At 39.2% G+C, this 20,763-nt stretch overlaps 4 protein-coding genes and 1 non-coding gene across 5 annotated transcripts; all 5 read right to left on the minus strand.

The window, feature by feature from the left end:
* Positions 1-276: 276 nt before the first annotated feature.
* On the minus strand, positions 277-368 carry TRNAY-GUA. Its single transcript is given in 2 exon segments — positions 277-312; positions 332-368. It is a non-coding gene; the product is annotated as a tRNA-Tyr (tRNA).
* LOC109154975 (sodium-coupled neutral amino acid transporter 5-like) lies at positions 319-3,620 on the minus strand. The gene is made up of 5 exons (XM_019302706.1): positions 3,192-3,620; positions 1,963-2,106; positions 1,653-1,859; positions 781-1,249; positions 319-648 (listed from the first exon to the last, which is right to left on the minus strand). The coding sequence occupies exons 1-5, from the start codon at positions 3,553-3,555 to the stop codon at positions 519-521; spliced, it is 1,314 nt and encodes a 437-aa protein (XP_019158251.1). The 5' UTR covers positions 3,556-3,620; the 3' UTR covers positions 319-518.
* Positions 3,621-10,025: 6,405 nt separating this feature from the next.
* Positions 10,026-11,404, minus strand: LOC109154898. Its single transcript, XM_019302636.1, has 2 exons — positions 10,870-11,404; positions 10,026-10,813 (listed from the first exon to the last, which is right to left on the minus strand). The coding sequence occupies exons 1-2, from the start codon at positions 11,402-11,404 to the stop codon at positions 10,026-10,028; spliced, it is 1,323 nt and encodes a 440-aa protein (XP_019158181.1).
* A 4,478-nt stretch (positions 11,405-15,882) lies between these two features.
* LOC109154976 (putative sodium-coupled neutral amino acid transporter 7) lies at positions 15,883-19,942 on the minus strand. The gene is made up of 5 exons (XM_019302707.1): positions 19,503-19,942; positions 18,671-18,814; positions 18,376-18,579; positions 17,101-17,569; positions 15,883-16,216 (listed from the first exon to the last, which is right to left on the minus strand). Exons 1-5 carry the CDS (start codon positions 19,864-19,866, stop codon positions 16,084-16,086), a joined length of 1,314 nt encoding a protein of 437 aa, XP_019158252.1. The 5' UTR covers positions 19,867-19,942; the 3' UTR covers positions 15,883-16,083.
* A 306-nt stretch (positions 19,943-20,248) lies between these two features.
* LOC109154899 lies at positions 20,249-20,668 on the minus strand. Its single transcript, XM_019302637.1, has one exon. It carries the CDS (start codon positions 20,666-20,668, stop codon positions 20,249-20,251), a length of 420 nt encoding a protein of 139 aa, XP_019158182.1.
* Between the last annotated feature and the right edge of the window lie 95 nt (positions 20,669-20,763).

The following is a 20,763-nucleotide window of genomic DNA, read 5'->3' on the forward strand; positions in this document are numbered from 1 at the left end:
CCCGCCTTCACCCCATTACTCTATTTGAGTTCTTATGATTGATAATTGTTAGCTATTAGCTGATTGGTAAATTAGCTGTTAGTTGATAATTATTTAGTAATATTAATATTTTAATTAAATCAAACAATTAATATTGGTCAAATAAGTCAAAATTGACTTATAGGCCAATGTTTTACCAGACAGAGTCAGTATCTTTGATATGTAAAGTGAGTATTTGGAAAAAGTCACATAAATAATAATAATAATTCTGTTTAAAAAAAACAAAAAGAATGAAAATCCGACCTGCCGGATTCGAACCAGCGACCTAAGGATGTCTTTAGGAAGTGTCCCACTACAGTCCTCCGCTCTACCAACTGAGCTAAGGTCGGATTGTTATTCAATATGATCTTTGAAACAATAAAGGGGATATTTTTTACAAGAAATTTCCCAAAACTCTCACAATTGGCCAAACAATCCCTTGTAGAACACACACAATAACAGATACACACAGACACTCCTTTCATGGAAACACAAGGAAACTATGAAGTGGTTCCACTGAACAAGTTGTATACATTGGTGTAAATAGCTAAACAGCTAGTTATGATCGCTTGAACGATCATGATTGTCGCTATAATCTTGTCCTTTTTAGTAGATATTCCATGGATATCTCTGTCAATTAGCAGAAAATAAGGTAAGCCAAGGCAAACTAAGCATAAACTTTTAAACTGTTTCCTACAGTTAGGGTCTGCTCAGAACACAACTAAGGCATAAACTTTTAGTTAAAACGAATTTGAGAAATACCTTAAAGCAATGGCGCCGGGGAAGATGAAGGCGAGACACACAGCAGAAGTTGATCCCATGAACTGGAAAATGTACCATATGCTAGGAATAAGCATAGCAGCAACATAGGACAAGGCTAACAGGAACACAGACAGAGACACGAATCTGATCTTGTCCGTGGCCAAGTCCGGCTTCTTGGGGAACAAGAGTTCATCAATGGTGGCCCTCAGCGAGTAGTTCAACAATGGGAACACGAGCACCAGGTGCACGGCGTAGCTCAGCCGGACAACATCATTCAGCAATGCACTAACCGCGGAACTAGATGAAGACTGATCGAAGTTCACAAGGATATCAGCATTGATTGATTCCCCGAACAGAAGGTATCCGAAAATCCCAATCATGAAATAGAGACCGGCACAAAGTACTAGTGAAATCTTCACAGCAGTTGCCATGGTAGAAGGTTTGCCTAACTCAATTCCAATAGGATGAACTGCACATACAAGTTCTGAATGTCAATAAAAATATCACAGGAGTTCTTTTTTACCTAGGATGGCATAATACTAAACGAGAATACGATGATTGAATGAAATAACAATGGGAAAAGGGTCAAATAAGCCCTTAAACTTTAAAAAGTTACAACTAAACACATCAACTTGTCATTTTTGTGCATCTGGGCTCAATAGCCGGTCATCCACCGGTAATAACCAGTAATTAGGGTTCCAGCAACCAAAACCGGTGATTGGCGACTGTCGCCAATGAAGGAAAGGTATTTAAGGTAGTAGTCACATACTGACCTACACTGCGGTACAAAAACAGGAGTTCTATTTTACCCAATATGGCATAATAGTATAATATTAAACGAGAATACGGGGATCAAATGAAACAATAATTACCATTGAAGTGAAATGTGAAGGCTGAAACAATTACAGGAACAGCTGTGAAAAGTTGGATGAAGGAAGAAGCACTGCCATCCAATTCGGGCAGCATTCTCGGGGTCTCGGTTTTACCCTTAACGAGGGCATAGATTGCCATCCCTATGCATATTCCAACAAACACAACTGCTAGGAGTACTGCTATGGCTGAACTCCACCATAATGACTCTGCAACCACATACCATAGACCTCAATGAGCAAATCAACAACATAGTGATTTATTTCGAGTCATCTAAACTAAACATATTTAAGGTAGTAGTCACAGACTGACCTACACGGCGGTAACAAACGAGAGGAAGCATAACAAAGATTACAACCAAAAAGATGGAGAAAGCTCGTGAGTTCCACCAGTGAATGCCAAACCATTCTTGCAAAATGCCCATGTGTTCTGAGCCATTTCCACAGAGAACATCCCCTGCCATCATGTAACACAAACATTTCATCACAAATCAATCCTCAAAACTTAATGATTTCCTCCCAACAATCCCTTGGCGATAAGAGATGCATAACATTAGTCACCATCTGTAATCAAATATAAGTGAATTGTCACTGTTCCACTTCATCATTCTCAAGCATGGATGTTCTTTTTTGATTTCTAAAATCAAAGGATTCATGCTCAAAATGATCAGGAACCAAGCATTAATCTATAGTATCTAGTCTCTAGAAGATGTTCAAACAAACATTAAAGCTAATTATTAAAGTCAAATAATAGAAGTCAGATCGAAATCAGATAATTTGAAATTAGCACTATAACCGAAGGAGCAAAAGTAGAATCACTCTAAATTTAATTTAAATATCTGGTCGGCGCTCACTACCGTCGATTCAAATCATCGTCTCACCGACGGCGAAGCTAGCCTTCTCCCTAGACCTCAAAACGCTCCAGCCGCGGCAGCGGCGGCGGCGCTTGGTGCCTTCTCCCTATCGAAAGCTACCGCACCGCGCTCTGCGACGTCGCCAAGTAGAACGGAACTCGGACATAACCTCGGCCAACTTGGAGAAGATCGAGAAAATCCTCGCGGAGGATTCGAGTTCGATTTCTTCGCTAGCCCTAACATGAGCTAAGAGAAGAAGCGGACGGTAATTGACGAGATAGATCGCCAAATCGTCTGAACTCCAGCCGCACACGGTCAACTTCCTAAACATCCTCGTGGACATAGACCACATGGAGCTTATCAAATACGTCTTGCAGAACTTCGAGACGGTTTACAACAGGACATCGGAAACGGAGCTCGCCGTCGTCACTTCGGCGGTGAAGCTGAAGCCGCAGCTTAGTATCCGAAATGAACGATAGAAATTCTTCTTCTTTTTTTTTTTTTTATAAAAACATAGAAAATACATTTATTCTTATATTTTTAAATTTTTAAAAAAATAGAGCGAAAATTTAAATTAATAGACGATACATTTCAAGCTTGATTTTATTTCAAATTTATGAAGAAAAAAAATGATCAAAATGATAATAAATTTAACAAGGAATTCATATTTTAGAGTTTTGATGCTTACCGATGATAATGAGGTACATGATTAAGCAACCGAGATTAGTAATCAGAATACAAATTTGCAGAGCCACAGAGCCAATCTTTCCGAAGTTCTCCTTCATCAAACCGGCGTAAGTCGACGCGCTGCCGGCGTGCGTGAACCTGAGCAGGAAATCTACGGATACATCCACCAACACGGCCACGATCACCGTCAAAACGAACGCCGGAATCACGCCGAGTACCTTGAGGGTAGCCGGAATGGACATGATTCCGGCACCGACGATAGTCGTCGACACGTTGAACACCGCCCGGCATATCAGTAGCCTTCTCTCCGTCGGCGTGTCTCTCCTCTGGAGCAGAGGGACGTCGGCTCCGATCACCGGCGACATCCCGGAGAACGGAGAATATGGCTTCCCACTTTTCCTGGTCTATCTTGAAGTTTGGTGTCCTCAACCTCCATGATTATATATTGACCCATCAAATAATTGAGGCGTGGGAGCCTTAGCCATTATTATTTAATTTTGGCACGTTTGGATCAGTCGAATTTTTTACGTAAATTATATTATATAAAAATAAAAGTAGTTGCAAATATTTAATTTTGTTTTTCTAAACGTACCGATTGTCACAGTGTCACATCACGCATAACAACGCACACGAAATTACAAGCGATTATGGTGGAAGACATATTACATCGTTATCCACTTACTGAGTTACTGTTCGCTACTTCACTCAATAGTCCAGATATATAATCCCGTTTATTAATGGAAACTGTTTTATATTTTTTAGATTAACGTTATAAAATTAACACAAATTTTATTTCGAGTGATTTTCAGATTTTATATTGAAAATATATTTGGGTTAAATAGAATAAATATAATTTTTATATTTAAGCCCAATATATATATATGAACCAAATTTATATTTGTATATAACATAACTAATAATATATCCGAACCAATAACATATTAAGTTCACCTAAAATTTAGTTTAGATAATGTTAATATTTTTAAAGCTAATATGTAAAATATTTTGGATATATTCATCTGAATGACATGTATATAAATATAAAATTTTTACTTTGAATTCTAATATAGTAATATATGTGAAATTTCACTATCATATATCCAGACCAAACTTGTATTACAATATAACATAACTAAAAATATTCAAACCAACAATCAAAATATAAAACTTAATATAGAGTTTAATTTTAAATTTTGATAATGTAAATGATGCCTAACTTTAAGCATAAACAAATAAGTTATGTTTAAATAAGAACCAAGACTATGTGGTTTAATGATATTCAAGTTAGATTTCCATTTGAAAGGTTGTGAGTTTGAGGCGAAAGTATATGAACATGTTTTCTATTTAGAAAACAATTTTAAATAATTTTCCAACTTTTTAGAAAAGTGGAAAATTAATAACCCGACTAACCAACCCTACTAGAAATTAAATTAAACTAAGTGGACTGATCAACAAGGTCAATGGATTCACCAAAGTAAACAAACACCATTAAAATCGACAATATTGTTGAACATGTTTACTAAACTAGGGGTGTAAATGAGCCGAGCCGCTCGCAAGCGGCTCGGTCAAAGTTCGGCTTGAACTAGTTTAAAATCGAGCTCGAGCCGAGCTCACATATCCTATGTCACATGGTCAATAATACTTAAATGACTTTCAATTCGATTCTTTATAACACCTAGGAATAGATTTTAGAATCTATTTTCTTTTTTACCCCTTTCTTTAACCTAATTTTTTTATCCTATATATAAGTCGTCGCCACCACCACCATCACCGCCGCCGCCGCCACCACCACCACCACCACCATCGCCACAACCGTCGCCACCCCCACCACCACCGCCGCCCCCACCACTGCCACCGCCACCACCACCACTACCACCCTAGCACCACCACCACCATCGCCGCCGCCGCCACCAGAACCACCACCCAGCAGCAGCACCGCCACCACCACCACCACTGCCACAACCGTCGCCCCCACCACTGCCACCGCCACCACCACCACTACCACCCCAGCACCACCACCACCACCTCCACTACCACCATCACCACCACCGCCACCACCATCGCCACCACCACCGCCACCATCACATATTTTATAAGGGTATTTATGTCTTTTAAAAGATATTTCATTTCTATTCCTTAAATCAACCAAAAACTGTAATATAATTCTTAAAGTCTATTCCTTCCGCGAACCAAATAATAGAATACAATTCCTATTCTATTCCTTGCCTATTCCATTCCTTATGGAATAGCATTCCTATTACCTCAAAATTCATTCCGTGAACCAAACGTGTTGTAATTTTACTATAGTAATTAAACATAGAAATTCCCTTCATTTGATTATAGATGCTATACACCGGCGATTAATGAGAAGATGCCACATCATTAAATTAAAAAGTCAATATTGATTAGGTCATTTTTTGCAATATTTAAGACTTGTATTTTATTAGTAAAGTCTTTATTTCTAACTAACAAAATATATGTATTCTTCTAAACATATTTATTACTTAATTATTATCTTTTTTTTTTTATCCAGAATGAGGGTGGTACCCAACTAAACTAACTTCATCATTGCATGAAGTGGTCACTAGAGGACCTGGCCCCAAGACGTTCTTGCTGGACAGCTTCCCGGATCTCAAGCGGCGGCTCATTTAGTATACTGACACCTAGTTGGTGCGACAAGGCCATTGTGGTGAGCTTATCCGCTATAGCATTCTTATCTCTGCTAACATGCATATAAGTAACCTCTTCCAGCCTCCCGGCTTCACGTTTGCAACGGCGCGTAATGTTGTTCGTATGACCTTCATCTCTTTTCAAGATATTAACAATATTCAAGGCGTCACTTTCCACCACCAACTTTCGCACTCCAGCATCTCTCGCGAGCCTTATGCCTTGTAACACAGCCCAGGCTTCCGCTTCTTCCGCTTGGCACCTCCTATGTTGTGAGTAAAGCCTCCTTTCCAATCACTATTGGCATTTCTCATTATTCCTCCACAACCCGACGTGCTGTTGTTCTTCCTGCACCCATCCACGTTTACTTTCATCCATCCCACCGCGGCTCTCTCCCATACTTTAGTCACAGAACTTCGTGGGATTAGTACCCCTTTGTTCCTGCACTTGTCAAAAGTCGCCTTTACTTCCACCTCGTAGTTTGAAAGTCATTCGACATTCCTGTTCATTGGTACGGAAACATGTCTGAAAACTTCATCATTCCGCCACTTCCAGAGCCACCAGAGCCTGATGCCAAACTGCTCTAGCCATCCCACATCGAAGCCACGCTTAACGTCTCCCCGCAAGTTCGTGGACAGCCACTCTTGCCAGCTTAAGGTACGTAGATAAGCCACAGTTCTTCGTGGAAGCGCCGCCTCCCAAATTTCTATCGCGGCTCTGCACGTCCTGAACATATGGTTTTGATCTTCCGGGATACCTGCACAACAAAAACAAGTAACGTCAACTGCCAGCCTCCTCCTCCACGTTCTATATTCGTGAGAATTCGTTCTTGTTTCACTAGCCACAAGAAAAAACATATTTTCCCCAGCAACCGCAACTTCCAAATTCTGCCCCATTCTCTGTCTGGCCGGGTCACTATTGGCTTAACGATCGTGTCGTACGCTGATTTCACCGAGAATTGGCCTTTCGCATCAAGACCCCACCCCAGCTTGTCTTCCACACCTTCCTCCGCCAGCACGAATCCTGCTAGTTGTTCCATCGCGTCCCGCGGCAACAAATGTTCCAACCTCTCCCACTTCCAGCCTCGACGGCAATCCCAGTAATCTTCGACGTTAGAGTATAGTTCTGGGAGGCTAAAGGGGCTGCGCAACTGGTCATACAGAGGCTTCAAAGATAACCACTTGTCCATCCAAAATCTTGTGGATTTCCCATTGTGAACCACTTTGATAAGTCCTTCTTCCAGGTAAGGCCAAGCTTCGTTGATTCCCTTCCACACTGTTGATGTCTTTCTCCTTTGCCCACTGGAAACCTGCAAGTCTCCAAAGGTGTTGTATTTCGCTATCAAAGTACGCACCCACATTGTGGGTGGACCTGGACCGTTAAACAGACAGAAAAAGACCCGGACCACATTGTGTTTTACATCAAAAAAAAAAGTACGCACCCACAAGCTCTGGGCTTCGGATTTCAACCTCCACCCTAGTTTGATCATGTAGGCCAAGTTCAATTCATGGAGCTTTCGTAGCCCAAGGCCCTCCATTTTCTTGGGTGTTGTAACCACTTCCCAATTGGTCAAACTTATCTTGTTACCACCTGTAGCCGACGTGCCCCAAATAAATTTCCTGGTTCGTTTTTCCATCTCCAAGCACAGGCTCTTAGGCAAACACATTGTCAGCATTGTGTAAGCCGGGATGGCATTCAGCACCGACTTTGCTAGCACTACTCTCCCTGCCGTGGTAAGTGTTTTGGCTTTCCAACCTTCTAACCGCGTCGAAATCCTGTCCAGCAGACCAGAAAAAGTGTTACATGTAATTCGACCATGAAGAGACGGGACACCTAAATACCGCCTAAGGTCGTTTGTGGCCTCAATACCAATCTGGTTAGCAATCGTAGTCGCTAGCGTGTTATCTGTATTGCGCGAGAAGTGGATGCTTGATTTGTCGAGGCTGATCTTTTGCCCTGACGCTTTACAAAAATTCTCGAGGCATGTCTGAATCACTTCCACTTGGTCGAGGGATGCCTCCGAAAAAAGAACCATGTCATCTGCAAAACAAAGGTGAGACAACATTGGGCCATTACTATCAAACTTGATACCTTTCCATTTCTTACTCTCGATTTCCTTGACGATAGCCTGGCTAAGACGCTCCATGCATAGGACAAAGATAGCGGGGGACATAGCATCCCCTTGACGAATACCCCTACCCGGGCTAAAAGAAGCGGTCACGTCACCATTCCAAGCAATAGAAAACTTAGATGTTCTGATGCAATTCATAATGATCCTCGTCCAGCATTCGTTGAAACCCGCATGCACCAGAGTATCTTGTATAAAATCCCAAGATAAGCGGTCGTACGCCTTCTTTAGGTCGAGCTTGATCACCATGTGACCGACGGTGCACCTCTTTTCCCGCATTGAATGCATCACTTCCTGATAAATGATAATGTTGTCTGTAATCTGACGACCTGGAACGAAAGAAATTTGAAACGGGCCAACCAGGGTAAGTAGTACGTGCTTTAGCCTGTTCGTGATTGTCTTCGTTATGAGCTTGTAGCTCACGTTGCAGAGGCTAATAGGCCTGAACTGTTTAATATTCTCTGGGCTCGCGACTTTGGGGATTAAAACAATGAGTGTGTCATTAAGCCCTTCAGGGAGGCTTCCAGATGCGATTGCTTTCTGAACCATATGGAAAACGCTTTCTCCTGTTATCTCCCACGTGTGTTGATAAAAAGCAGCTGGAAAGCCATCTGGTCCCAGGGCTTTATACGGTTTCATACTTTCCAGAGCTCGATGGACTTCCTCCTTCGTGATAGGACCGTTAAACTTGCGCCAATCCAAACTTGTCAATCTGGGGAAAGTTGCTTCAAGATCCGAACTGGACTGCCTAGTCTCATCACTTGCAAAAAGCTGGTAGTAATAATCGTGTACATGAGTCTTCAGCATGTTCTCGTCTGTAATCCAGTTGCCATTATTATCCTGCAATCTCGTCACACTGTTCCTTGATTTGCGAATTGTTGCCGCCGCGTGGTAATAAGTAGTATTTCTGTCTCATGAAGCAATCCAGTCTTCCCTGGACTTTTGGTACCATAATAATTCTTCCTGTGGAGGGTTTTTTCAAACTCTGCCCTCAACTTCCTCTCTAGCTTAGCCAGCCCTCTGTGGAAGGAGATTGCCAGCCGACTTTGGATGCCTCCTAGCCTGGCTAGCAAGATCTTCTTCCTGATAAAAATATTCCCGAAATGTGCTTTATTCCAGTCCGCCAGTTTCCCAGCTAGGTTTGACATGTTATTCGGGATCTCACGGGTTGCCATCCATTCTCTCCGGGCCACATTAAGGAAATCTGAGTGTGTGGGCCAAGCTGCTTGATACATGAAACGTGGTGGACATGACCTCCTCCTATCCTTTTCGGTATGAATCAGAACAGGAGCCTGATCAGAAGCTATTCTGGGGAGGTGGGATACGCTGGCATCTGGAAAGCTAGTACACCACTCCGTATTGCATAGAGCTCGGTCTAGGCGGGCCCCTTTGAAATCGTTATCTGAACCATCCTTTACCCAGGTGAGACTTGGCCCTGAGAAGCCCAGGTCTATAAGTCCTTCCTCTTGGATCCAGTTAACAAAGTCTGAGCTTCTTTGCATTGAGAACGAACTATAATTTCTTGTTTCCTCCCGTTGTACGACTGAGTTAAAATCTCCCGCCACCAGCCGTGGACTTGAGATGGCTCTATTAGACTGTCTGAGGTCGTTCCACAGGCGGCGCCGGAAGTGGTGTGTCAGGCTTCCGTAAATCGGGGAGAAAAACCAAGGGCCTTGTCCCGGTTTCTCCACCTGCAAAAGAATAAATTGGGGGTGAGTGTAGATAATATTTACCTGCACTGGGTTCTTCTAAAAGACCCAGATACCTCCGCTGATGCCGATTGCTTCCACGCAGACCCAATCAGAAAACCCGAGCTTGTTACAAATTTTGTTAGCCTGGGTCCCTGAGACTTTAGGTTCAAAGAGCCCTAAAATGTTTGGCTTATGGCCTTTAAAAGGTTACTGAGGGCGCGGTGGAATGACTTCTCACTCGCCCCTTGGAAATTCCAAAGCAAACAAATCATTAAAAACGAAAAGAAAAGGGACAGAGCAAGAGCACAAAACACAAAACAGGAATTCTTGGACCACAAAAGAGACGCTCTCACTGGGCATCTGTGCCCCTTTCTCCCTCCTGCTGTGACACACTCTGCTCCGCAACTCCTCCTAGTTCAGGCTCTTTATTTGGCTCACCCTCTTCCTGATCTCCGCCATCCTCCTCTCGATTATTTAGAGGGGCAAAACGTGACGCCTGGATTCCATTCGTTCTCCGCACACTGCCTCTCACTCTTCGTTCTCCTGCTGCTCCCATGTTGCTTGCTTGTTGCTTGGGTCTAGCCCTCTGCTTACGTCTCGGAGCTATCATCCAAATGCCAAAAGGTTCAGAACCAATATTGATGCCCTGGTTCCCATTGCCAGCATGTTCCACCCCGGTGGTCTGCCCTTGTGCGTTCCCCTCTGGTAAGCTCTCCTCTGTCGCCTTTTCTCTAGCCTTCGATGGGCAGCTATCAGCTGCATGGCCGTAGATGCCACAAGAAAAATAGATCATGTGAATGCCTTCGTAGGCGACTGACCTCACCTTGTCTTCATATTTGAATTTTGAAATGAGCGGCTTAGTAATATCCACTTCCACACATATACGCGCAAACATCCCTCTCGAAACCAGACTTGTTGCCTGATCTACTCGGATCGTTCTGCCCACCTTGTTCCCTAGTTTCCTAAGGAAAATATAGATGTAATACTCCACTGGAAAGCATGGGATCCTTGCCCACACCAACACTTTTTCTGTGGTATCTGAGTAAGGATCGAAATCAGGGACCCAAGGCTTCACTATCAAGTAGTGATCCAAAACCATCCAAAGCCCCTCAAACATAGCAAATTCAAGATCCTCCACTGAACCAAACGTACTAGAAAGTAATCATTGTCAATGGCAATTAGATCCAGGCTACCTTTCGGTTTCCACATGGAGGATAGCCTCCTCAACAGATATGCATATCTCAATTTCCTACCCATTACCTTGATAATGAGAGCCTTCCGCCATGGTGCCCGGATTGTTGCCACCTCCGCTTTCGTCAACCTGATCGTAGGGCATAAAGGATCATCATCTTCATCATCCGAGATCTCATCAGCCTCCTCTGCCGATCCTCCCTCCAATGTGCCTCCTCCCTCGGAGTTCTGGCCTGTCACACTATCTGCGTAGGATCTACGATGTGAATGGATCACCTCCGTCGATGCATGCAGGCAGGCTGGTGCTTCTGAAGCCGTCTCTTCCGATTCATGCACAGGCGAGCCCTCACGATCGTTCGCCATTTCTCCTAGGTGTGTCTCGTTCACCATTTCCACGTCTTCGTGCAGTGTATGATCTCCCAGCACACCCATCCCCAGGTGTGCCATCCCTTCGTCGGCGCGTTTCGGTTTCTTGGTGCTTCTCTCCAGAAGATCGGAATCCTCCGTCGACCGTTGGCTTGGGAGCGTTTCACTCATCGTTCATAACACATCAGGATTACTTAATTATTATCTATCTAATTTCTATTGCATTTTTAATTATTAAATACATTATTAATTAAATTGACAAACGGTGTTTCTTTTTTTTTTTTTTTTTTTTGATACCAATGATATATCAATTCAAAATTGAGTCCAAAACAAGTTAAAATGGTCCATTTTGGTTTACAGGAATATAATGTCGAAACGATTGATTATTCTGACATCAAAACATTCTCGGTATCTAATCTACAATGTCCATTCACCCTCTTACTAAAAGCGGGATAACTAATACCATCATTGTCTTGGGCATTTTAAGCTCGAGAGTAGTATATAGACCTGATCTTGTGGTAAGTAAAACTTAATGGTTCACAGTTGCCCAACCACAACCCCCATCGTGTGCACTGCAGAATCTTTAGTCACATTTAATGTTCTTGTAAATCCTCCGCACAAACAAATTAGATCCCAGGTACCCAACCGCACCACAGAGTATCCCCAAACCGAGGCAGAACATCAAAGTGTATCCAAAATAAATGCTGGTTTGGTGGTGTTGTTTTATTTATTTAGTACAACATTTAAAATAATACTACGTATCAAAAATATCAATTTTAATCTAGATCAAAAAATACGTTCATAATATTTATAGATTAAAATTGATGTTTTTGATCTAGATTAAGAAAAACATTCATAATGTCCATAGATTAAGAAATGCGTTCAATGTTCATTGATTAATAAAAATTAAAATAGTTTTATAAGTGTTTTATTTTCAAATGGTTTAGTAATTAAATAAAATTAAAAAAAAAATAATTACAAGACGTCAATGTAGTAGGGTGATTAATGTTTGGGAACACTATATACTTCATTAGTTCATTCACACTATGTGTGATTAATATATATTTAATATAAAATAATCATTATTTGTCAATTTAATTAATAATGTATCTAATAATTAAAAATGCAATGAAAATAGATAGATAATAATTAAATAATAAATATGTTTAGGAAAGTAGATATATTTTATTAGTTAGAAATAAAGAGTTTCCTAATAAAATACAAGTCTTAAATATTGCAAAAAAAAAAAGGACTCAACTAATATTGACTTTTTTATTTAATGATGGCATCTTCTCCTTCATCGCCGGTGTATAGAGCATCTATACACCGATATCAAATATTAATCCCAATATTAATTAAGAATAACATATACTCCTTAATTACCATAGAGTAATCATAATAAATTGATCTACTTTTGATTGGAATTCATGATAAATTTTACTGCACATATAGAAAATTAAACACACACATATTATGGTGGGTAATTAAAAGAAAGGGAAAATGGCACTTTTTCCCCCTTTGTTATATACTTATAGCACTTTTTCCCCCTAAATTATTTAAGTGGCAGTTTTTCCCCCTGATATATTAAATGGACATATTTACCCTTAAAATAAATATTTCATTTATTTTCCTTCTCCAACAAATTATAACCACGATTTGAAAAAATAAAATACATTAAGTGTTAAATTTATAATATTTTAAAAATAAAAAAAAAAATTAAAAGAAAGTTTGAACCAACCGTTCAAATTGGATCCGAAATCGTGAACCGACGGTTCAAAATAAAACTCAAATCGCGATTATATATACTTATATGTGAGAGTCAATATAAATGCGGAAAAAAACATGCACTATTTACAAATATTATAATTCTAATTTAAGCTATTGCTAGTAGTTGTTCCGATTTGAACCTCCGGTTCACGGTTTAGGATCCATTTTTTTCCAGTTCACGATTTTAATAAACGGAAACCCAAATATTGGGTTATGTTATGAATCATAACCGAAATTTTTTAATTTGATTGCTATAGTGTTTGGTTCAGTTCGAACCGAACCGTGGTCATCCCTACGTATAAGCAATAATTTGGTGAAGAAGAGAAATAAATAAAATATTTGTTTTAAGGGTAGAAATGTCCATTTAATATTATCAGGGGGGAAAACCGTCACTTCTATAATAATTGAGGGGACAAATGTGAATACATGAATAACTCAGGGGAAAAAAGTGCTATAAGCCTATAACACAGGGGGAAAAAGTGCAATTTTCCCTAAAAGAAATAAACATACACATCTTACGTCCATAATTAAAGGAAATTAAACATACACATATTATGTTAATATTACCAACCTATATTTAACACTTTAATTTTACTATGGTAATTAAACATAGAAATTCCCTTCATTTGATTATAGTACATTTTTGTTACTTAAAATAATATCAATTAGCCATGCTCTTCCTTCTATTTTTTGTTTAGACTTTTACTAATATAATTTTTAAGTAATCAATTTCAAAACTAATATACAATAAATCTTATAATTTCAAATAAATGTACAATTTCAAATATTATAATTGTTTATAATTTTATCATTAATTTTATTATTTAAATATATAATAAAAAATTTATTTGTGCATCGCTGGATAATTTACTAGTTCCTAAATAATAATAAAAATAATACTCAGGGTGTGTTTGGTTCGCACATGGTAATCGGAATCAGAATGAGAATTAAATACTTGGTAATGGTAATGAATTTTGGCGAAAGTATTTTGCATGTTTGGTAGTAGAGTAGAATTGAAATGATTACCACTGTTGCTATTTGGTTTATGTATAGTCATAATATAATGATATTCAAAGCACCAATATGAACAAAACATCAAAACAAAAATTTGAGGGATGTAGTGAGAGGGCGACAAATTAGGAGGTGACATATGAGAAGGGATAAGATGAAATGATACATGTTTTTAATTAGTAAATGAGATTTTTAATTGGATGGATAATCAAATCACATAATTGTGTTTTAAAAAGTTGTCAATCAAACAATAACTATTGTTGGTTTTATGACCACGGGGTAGTCAATAGCAAACCAACACTATCGTACGTATGAAATGATTAATAATTATATTGAAGAAAAATGGAAAGAATGAAGGAAAAATGAAAAAATAGAATCTGATGATAGAAGCTATGCCTTAATTGGTTAGAGTCTTTTATATAGGTGTGGGACTTGACCCTTCAGGAATATAATATTCTCCAAGGAACATTTAACCTTTGAAAATATAATATTATATCAATAATTCAATGAATATAATAATATTTTATTCGATAATAATATTGATTGAGCTGTAATTCTGACTGCGTTGTGTATACGAACTGGGCTATCATATATTTTGGATCTTACTCTTATGGCCCTAGTACCATATTCAACAACTATGATTTTGATTTTTATTTATGGTGTGTAAACCTATGAACCAAACATATCCTTAATATGTATTATTGGACGAGGATGCCTAGCAGTTTCGACAAACATAATCCCCTAGTAAGTCTAACATTTATGTATATGTGAGTTTATATTTCATTCTCATACCCAATCTAGAGCTATACATAGGGTGTGTTTGGTTCGCATATGAGTATCAAAATCAGAATGGGAATCAAATACATACTAATGGTAATGAGTTTTGGTGAAAATATTTTGCATGTTTGGTGGTAAGGTGAAATTGGAATGATTACTAATATTGATGTTTGGTTATATATAACCCTATAATGCGAATAAGGGTTTTTAAAAAACAAATAAAAATAAAAAATGAGTTAATACCCAAAATCGTCCTCAACTATAGTGGTTTTTTTCAATTTCGTCCTAAACGACTTTGGCGACCTAATATCGTCCCAGACTTTTGTGTTTCGCTCAATTTAGTCCTCCATTTGTTATTTCGTCAAATTGGTGTTAAATAAAGGGACAATTCAGTAATGTCAATATTGATCTCTCTTTACTTTCAACTTGTGAAGTGCGAAATTCCTCTTTCTTGTACGAATTACACCCAGAATTACTCCCGTACCTGCAAATCAAATTTTATATTCGTAGTTTTAGGAGTAATTCTGGGAGTAATTCGTAAAAAAAAAAAGGATTTCGCAGTTCACATGTCTATGAGTAAAGAGATGCCAATATTAAAATGACTGAATTGTCTATTTATTTAACACCAAATGGACAGAATAACAAATGAGGGACTAAATTGAGCAAAAACACAAAAGTCTGGGACTAAATTGAGCAAAACACAAAAGTCTGGGACGATATTAGGTCACCAAAGTCGTTTAGGACGAAATTGAGAAAAACCAGTATAGTCGAGGACGATTTTGGGTATTAACTCAATAAAAAATTAAGGCAATGGATCCTAATTTATTGACATCCAAAACACCAATACAAAGTGAATGGTGATGAACCGTCAAGGGATGTAGTGAGGAGGCGATAGATTGGTAGGCGACAAATGAGGATGAATAAGATGAAATTATACCTATTTTTAATCAAAAAATGGGGGTTTTAATTAAAAAGATAATCGAATCCATAATTATGTTTTAAAAAATTATCAATCAAACAATAACTGTGATTTTGATTCTCATTTCTAGATAGTGAACGATACAGACCCAAAGTATAATCTACCCATGCACTCATTTAACTCACAACATTTTGAATATCTTATCTATAAAAAATCAAAAGGCTAAGCTAATAGGGCCATTTTACAACAAAGTTTCATAGTCCAAGACTTTCCAAAAAATCTTGCAACTACCCAAACAATAACTCGTACAACACAAATACATACAAGTATAGAACCATGTATGAATGCAAATTCATTTCTTGGATAAACAATGAAACTACGAACTGGTTCCACTAATAATGAAGTTGTATACATTGGAGTAAATAGCTATACAGCTAGTTATGATCGCTTGAACGATCATGATTGCCGCTATAATCTTGTCCTTCCTAGTAGATATTCCATGGATGTCTCTGCCAATTAGACAAAAATAAGGTAAGCCAAGGCAAACTAATCATAAACTTTTAGTTAAAACGAAGTTGAGGAATACCACAAGGAATACAGGGTCCATTGGGACAATCCCAACTAAATTGTTCAATTACGTTATTGAATTGATTTGGTAACTACAAGGTTTTAAATTCGACTCCCAATGAAGTGAAATATTGATCTTCTTGGTTTGAGTCAATCAGTTATGAACAACTTATGTTGATTTAACATCTAACCAGGATCAGAAGGTTGGGTTCAGCTATGAACAACCTATGTTGTTTTAACTAATGTTGCAGAAGGCGCTAGACGCTAGTTGGGCGTCCGGGGGAGCCTAGTGCCTAGGCCGCCTAATAATCCAAGTATATTATTTCCTTTTTTTCTCACTCGAGTTGTTAAACTGTTATAATCCCCCAAACTAGTCAACTGCATATGTTAGATAGTTAGTTGAGTCCATAACTGGAGAAATATAGAAGAGGAGTAGCCGAGTAGGCAAAAAAAATCACTCGACCGAGTTGAGCGCCAACATGACCGAATTAGGCTTCCGACTCGGCCGTGTTAGGCTTCCGACTCGGCCGAGTTAGGCACTCAACTCGACCCTGTCGGCGCATAGTCAACCGATTAGTCGGTCAGCCGACTAAAAGCTGCCTAGCTGAAATAGTGTAGGCCTAGGCAGCCGTCTAGACCGATTTTTACAACACTAATTTTTACAACCTTTTTTATTTAGTCAGTCAATTATAAATAACCTATGTTGATGGGTTAGAAGGCTAGGTTCAGCTATGAACAACCTATGTTGTTTTAACCAACCCAGTAAACACTTTCCCGTACTGGTTGCGAGTTTCCCTCTTCACTCAAAAAAGAAGTTGAGGAGTACCTTATAGCAATGGCGCCGGGGAAGATGAAGGCGAGACAGACCGCAGCGGTTGATCCCATGAACTGGAAAATGTACCAGATACTAGGAATAAGCATAGCAGCAACATAAGAAACGGCTAACAAGAACAGCGAAAGCCACACGAATCTGGTTGTGTCTTTGGCCAAAGGAGGCTTCTTGGAGAACAAGAGTTCATCAATGTTGGCCCTCAACGAGAAGTTCAGCAATGGAAACACCAGCACCAGATGCAGCGCGTAGCTCAACCGGACAACATCGTTCAGCAGTGAACTGATCGCGGAACCTGAGGATGTCTGGTCGAAGTTAACGAGGATGTCTGCATTGATTGATTCTCCAAACAGAAGGTACCCGAAGATCCCAATCATGAAATACAGGCCAGCACAGAGTACTAGTGAGATCTTGACAGCAGAAGCCATGACAGAAGGTTTCCCTATCTCAATTCCAATAGGATGAACTGCAAATATAATTTTTGAAGGAAATAAATGATGTGTAATCTCTAAATTAAAAGTCTAAGCGGGTAGCTAGATGACTTAGATCACAGAATGTCAGTTTTACATAGGTTGAACTGTACATACAAGTTTTGAATAATTGAATGACGTGTTCTGTCTCAGCTGCTATTAGTCTAAGTTGATAGTTGGACTACAGAATGCTAATTTTTCTTAAAATGAATTGCACATACAAATTTAAAACGAATTGAATGACGTGTTCTATCAGTCTAAACTGATAGTTGGACTACAAAATGTCAGTTTTATTTATGATAAATTGTACATACAAGTTTTGAGCAATTGAACAACGTGTTCTGTCTCAACTAATAGTTTAACTTGATAGTTGGATTACAAAATACTAGTTTTTCTTAGGATGATTTGTACATACAAGTTTTTGAACGACGTGTCATAGCTAAAAAGTCTAAACTGATAATTAGATTATATAATGTTAGTTTTAGTTAGGATGAACTGCTGAACGAATTAAATGACGTGTTTTGTGTCAGCTAAAATTCTAAACTTATACTTGGACTATAAAATGTCAATTTTACTAGGGATGAATTGTACATACAATTTTTTAACAAATTGAATGATGTGTTTTGTCTTTAACTAAGAGTTTAAGTTGATAAATGAGCTACAATGTTCGTTTTACTTGAGATGAAGCTGCACATACAATTTTTGAACAATTGAATTATATGTACTAAAAGTCTAAACTGATAGTTAATTATATGATGACATAGTACTAAAGGAGAGTACGATGATTGGGTGAAAGATTTACCATTGAAGTGAAATGTGAAGGCTGTAACAATGACAGGAACAGCTGTGAAAAGCTGGAAGAAGGAAGCGCTGCCATCCAGTTCTGGGAGCATTCTTGGCGTCTCGGTTTCGCCATTAATGAGGGCGTAGATCGCCATCGCTATACATATTCCGACAAACACAACTGCTAGGAGCACTGCTATAGCGGAACTCCACCACAATGACTCTGCAACAACAACATTCGATGATGATCTCAATGGGCAGAAGAAAAACATCATCGATGTTTTTTAAGGTTGTCGTCATATAATAATACTGACCTACGCGGCGGTACAAAACCAGAGGAAGCATGACGAAGATGACGACCAAAAAGATGGAGAAAGATCGCGAGTTCCACCAGTGAATGCCAAACCATTCTTGCAAAATGCCCATGTGTTCTGTACCATTTCCACATAGAACATCCCCTGCCACACATTCAACAGCCAAATTGATCAGATTGTTAGACTTGTTTCACACGACTGAAAATTATGAAATTTCTGACTACCTGAAAATGATCTTAAATCTGTTACGACCATTTTTGGTATTCGGAAAAACTTTTGTTGCTATTTCCAATCACTTTTTACTTTCAACTTGATTTAAGATCACTTTTAGGTGGTCACAAATTCTATAATTTACTGAAAATTATAGAATTTCCGACCACCTAAAAGTTATCTTAAATCAAGTTGAAAGCCTTTGTTCTGATCATTTTTTGGTATCAGGAGAAACTTTTTTTGCTATTTTTGATCACTTTTTACTTTCGACTTGATTTAAGATCAAGTTCAGGTGGTCAGAAATTTCATAATTTGCTGAAAATTATAGAATTTCCAACCACAAAGTGATCTTAAATTATAGAATTTTCAACCACCTGAAAGTGATTTTAAATCAAGTTGAAAATCTTGTTCCAACCATTTATGATATCTGGAAAAACTTTTGTTGCTATTTTCGATCACTTTTTACTTTGGACTTGATATAAGATGACTTCCAGGTGGTTAGAAATTCCATAATTTCCAGTAGTGTACTTTCTGGGCTTATATAATAGAAGTTGAATTGAAATTGAAGTTGGAAAGAAACTATGTATATAACCAAGATTAGTAATAATCCGATGGTGCTTACCGATGATAATGAGGTACATAATTAAGCAACCAAGATTAGTAATCATAATACAAATTTGCAGAGCCACAGAGCCAATCTTTCCGAAGTTCTCCTTCATCAGACCGGCGTAAGTCGACGCGCTGCCGGCGTGCGTGAACCTGAGCAGGAAATCAACGGAAACATCCACCAGCACGGCCACGACCACCGTCAAAACGAACGCCGGAATCACGCCGAGCACCTTCAGGGTAGCCGGAACGGACATGATTCCGGCGCCGATGATGCTCGTCGACACGTTAAACACCGCCCGGCATATCACCAGCCTTCTCTCCGCCGGCGTGTCTCTCCTCTGGAGCAGCGGCGCGTCAGCTCCGATCACCGGCGACATCCCGGAGAGCGGAGAAAATGGCTTTGCACGTGATTTTGCTCCGGCGGTGTCTGTTGAAGATTGTTGTCTTCATCTTCCGTGATTATATTGAACGTGAAAATAATAGCGAATTTACGAAAATGTGGCCATTTGCGGCGCGTAATGAACAGCGTTAATCTGGTCAATTTGGTAATTTCCGGGATGAACGAGGACGGGATTTGATTCAATGAATCTGGACGTAAAAATGTGTAAGGTGAATGTTACATCCGACAGTGAAATCTTCGTAACATTTTTAACTGATTACTAACCAAATCTTTAATTAAGATCGACTTAGATTCCCAATCTATCACGTTTCTTTGTTTGAACGAATTTTTTTTTTGAAAGGTGGCCAATAAGGCATATATTAAAAGTACTCACAAAAAGAGTCTGGAGGGACATCGTCCGAATACATAATTGTAGAAGAATTAAATGCAGAAGCCGCTAAACTATGTGCTAAATAGCTCTCTGATCTAGGAATAAAATCAACTGTGCAGTAATCGAAAGAAATAATGCGTGCTCTACAAGCATCAATGGCATAGCCAACGTAAGTCCGAACTGTGACAACTTGATTTGTCAAATATTGTTGTAGGGTCAAACAATCTGTGAGTAAGCGTACCGAGCGTTCCCCACGATTCCATAACCAAGACAAGCCTTCCTTGCATGCTATTGCCTCAGCCATAAGCGGGGAGAGACAATCTGATAAGGGTGCACTGAATGCTGATACATATCCCCCTTCCTCGTTGAACAAAACCGCGCCAACCGTAGCCTTTCCTGTAGCAGCCATGAATCCGGCATCGACATAACATTTCCGTCTCGGCTCGGTAGACTCCACCCGTGTGTCCTCTTCGGCAGCCCCCTTGGCAGTCACAACACCGGCCG

The sequence above is a fragment of the Ipomoea nil genome, unplaced genomic scaffold, assembly GCF_001879475.1.
Source record: "Ipomoea nil cultivar Tokyo-kokei standard unplaced genomic scaffold, Asagao_1.1 scaffold2662, whole genome shotgun sequence".
NCBI classification, from domain to species: domain Eukaryota; kingdom Viridiplantae; phylum Streptophyta; class Magnoliopsida; order Solanales; family Convolvulaceae; genus Ipomoea; species Ipomoea nil.

Coding starts and splice junctions, on each gene's coding strand:
- LOC109154899 (XM_019302637.1), bottom strand. CDS start 20,668: ATGGCTGCTACAGGAAAGGCTACGGTTGGCGCGGTTTTGTTCAACGAG.
- LOC109154976 (XM_019302707.1), bottom strand. CDS start 19,866: ATGTCGCCGGTGATCGGAGCTGACGCGCCGCTGCTCCAGAGGAGAGAC. Junction 18,815..19,502: donor TATGTACCTCATTATCATCG/GTAAGCACCATC, acceptor AATGTGTGGCAG/GGGATGTTCTATGTGGAAAT. Junction 18,580..18,670: donor GGTTTTGTACCGCCGCGTAG/GTCAGTATTATT, acceptor TTGTTGTTGCAG/AGTCATTGTGGTGGAGTTCC.
- LOC109154975 (XM_019302706.1), bottom strand. CDS start 3,555: ATGTCGCCGGTGATCGGAGCCGACGTCCCTCTGCTCCAGAGGAGAGAC. Junction 1,860..1,962: donor CGTTTGTTACCGCCGTGTAG/GTCAGTCTGTGA, acceptor ATGTGGTTGCAG/AGTCATTATGGTGGAGTTCA. Junction 649..780: donor CCCGGCGCCATTGCTTTAAG/GTATTTCTCAAA, acceptor GCTAATTGACAG/AGATATCCATGGAATATCTA.
- LOC109154898 (XM_019302636.1), bottom strand. CDS start 11,404: ATGAGTGAAACGCTCCCAAGCCAACGGTCGACGGAGGATTCCGATCTT. Junction 10,814..10,869: donor CTCCATGTGGAAACCGAAAG/GTAGCCTGGATC, acceptor CGTTTGGTTCAG/TGGAGGATCTTGAATTTGCT.